Here is a 2,229-nt window from a genome sequence, read left to right as displayed (position 1 = left end):
CCATTCATTCATTCAACAATGACTTCACAACCTATTCTGAGACTGGGAAGGAGGTGGGAGGCTGGGCAGAAGACAGAGTCCAATCTGTTGTCTAGAACACTTCCTAAATTCAAGATACGGAGAACAGTCTGTTTGCACTTCCTGTCTGACTTTTCTCTCCCCAGAGTAGAAGCCTAGCCCACTGCTGTCCAATGGACGCCGACTACAAGCATCCCTGTGGGATAGGATGGAACTGCCTCTTGGGGTTTCAGGGGCTGCGAGTGTTGAGGAGAGCCTCCTCTTTCTCACTCAGGGTGGCGAGAGGGATCCAAGGGTTATAGCAGCCCCCCACGTAACCCACAACAACACCAGGCTCTCTCTGGCTTGGTAAGGAGGGAGATGGGCACAGGAGCATTTTGTACCCCATGGGCCCGGCCTGTCTGGATCTGTCACACAGGGTGCGAGGCTGGAGCTGGCGGGGCCTGAGGATGAAGGGATGCTAGGCCACCCCACCCACGTCGCAGGCAGCAAAGTCAAGGTCTACTGTCCATCGGATGTCCTCGTGATGGATAAAAATGCCATTCACTTCCAAATGGCATGACGTCCACTGGATCTCTGTCCGTCTGAATGTTCCCAACCAAACGGACGTGAGAAGCATTGCGTCCTATTATGAAGGCAGGCTGGGTTAGGGTCCCAAACTCCCTTCTTTATGTTAAATGGGCTCTCCTGCTCACCACATGTGTCCTCGGGTTAACCTGAAAATCGGGGTTCCTCGGAGAAGGCAGCCACCATCTGGGGAGCCTTGAGTTTGGGTCCTCCTCGTCCCCTGCCCCGCCTAAGCCTTCTGCAAAGGATCACTTGCTCGGTGCTGGACTCAAGACGAGGACCAGGGCCTCAGGGTGAGGAAGTGTCCAGCTGCCAAAGCATCAGCTACCAGGAGTAAGGGGCAGGGCGGACGGCGGGCATCTCAGGGCCAGGTGCCCAGGGCAAGGACGGTAAGAACACCACGAGATTCAAGGGTGTCCTCAACCTCAGATAATGCCACCCAGGCCCCTACTACGTGGTAGGGCATTAACATGTATGGGCTCACCGGGACCCCAGGTACGATTCCTGACAGGGCCACGAGAGTCACTGTGAGACTGGGTGTCCTGTCCGTAAAATGCTCCCCCCACCCCCATCTCGATCATCAGGGCTGTAGGCCCTGGGGTACGTGGACACGCCTGGCCCAGCACTGGAATTCACAATCTCTATTTCTCTTCGCCTCCCACATCCAGGTCTGGGGGAGCCCTAAGCATGTGGCCCTGGGAGACCTCAGCGTTCCCATCAGAGAACCAAGAAGGGTCTCTGAGGTTGCCTCTCAGGCACTCGGAGAGTCAGGTAATGGGGCGGGGGGCCAGTGCACATGCGGAGTACGTACCCAGAGATTTAGGGGTCTTCTCCCGAGGCCCACTCTCCCGAACCAATCTTAAAAGAATGAGAGGAGAAAAGAGCATGAGAGGACACAAGCTGGAGGCGCTGAGGTGAGATCCCGAGCCTGCTGGAGGGAGCTGGACAGAGGCCTCTGGGCGACCCTCTCAGGAGGGTTCAAAGCCATGGAGATGCAGGCACCAGGGCAGGGTGGCCAGCTGCTTGCCTGCCCCATGGGTCCCCCAGGAAGCAGTGTCCACAGGACCTACACAGGTGTAAAGGAAGCCCCTGCCCTGCTGTGGCCCTTGGGCCTGGGGGGCAGCAGGGAGGAACAGATCCCCTTGAGCTCCAAATCTCCCCCCCGCCCCCCCCAGAGCTCAGTGATCTCCAATACCTCCACTCCTCCGGAGAGCAAGCCCACCCTCCCATCCCCTCTGCTGCTGACCAGAGCAGATTCCACTCGCTACTAACAGCTCAGCCGTTGGCACCCACAGCAAGGGTAACAAGGCACTCGCGGTCCCCATCATCATTTGTAAACTGGGCGGCACCATTGAAGGCCCACTGCATGCCAGCCGCAGGCCCCATGAAGAGAGTGACACACGGAATGCCGTGGACTCTTCTCGGCAGGCGAGGGCATCCTCACCAAAACACCCTGGCACCAGACAGGGTGACCAGTGCAGCATCACATCCTGCACCCGGCCCCTGAGGATCCCTCAGTAGGATGACCCCTGGCCAGGGTGGGACGGAGGCCAAGCCTGATGGTTGGAGGGTTCCTAGGGTCCCTGGAGGGTGCAGCTTACATCAGGCCTGCACCAGCCAGGCCATGGAGCTCCCCACGCTGGG

The 2,229-nt window shown here is 58.6% G+C and overlaps 1 protein-coding gene across 1 annotated transcript in view; it reads right to left on the bottom strand.

Annotated features, from left to right (window-relative positions):
- TOGARAM2 (TOG array regulator of axonemal microtubules 2) overlaps positions 1 to 2,229 on the bottom strand; it is a 55,675-nt gene that overhangs the window by 37,791 nt on the left and 15,655 nt on the right. The window contains 1 exon segment of the mRNA XM_045287016.1: positions 1,397 to 1,443. Within this exon segment, the coding sequence (XP_045142951.1) occupies positions 1,397 to 1,443 (47 nt within the window).

The sequence above is a fragment of the Echinops telfairi genome, unplaced genomic scaffold (assembly GCF_000313985.2).
Source record: "Echinops telfairi isolate 266 unplaced genomic scaffold, ASM31398v2 ScPeMD7_10;HRSCAF=50, whole genome shotgun sequence".
Lineage (NCBI taxonomy): Eukaryota > Metazoa > Chordata > Mammalia > Afrosoricida > Tenrecidae > Echinops > Echinops telfairi.
Note: the sequence above shows the minus strand (reverse complement) of the source record. Positions and strands in the feature narration are given on the sequence as shown.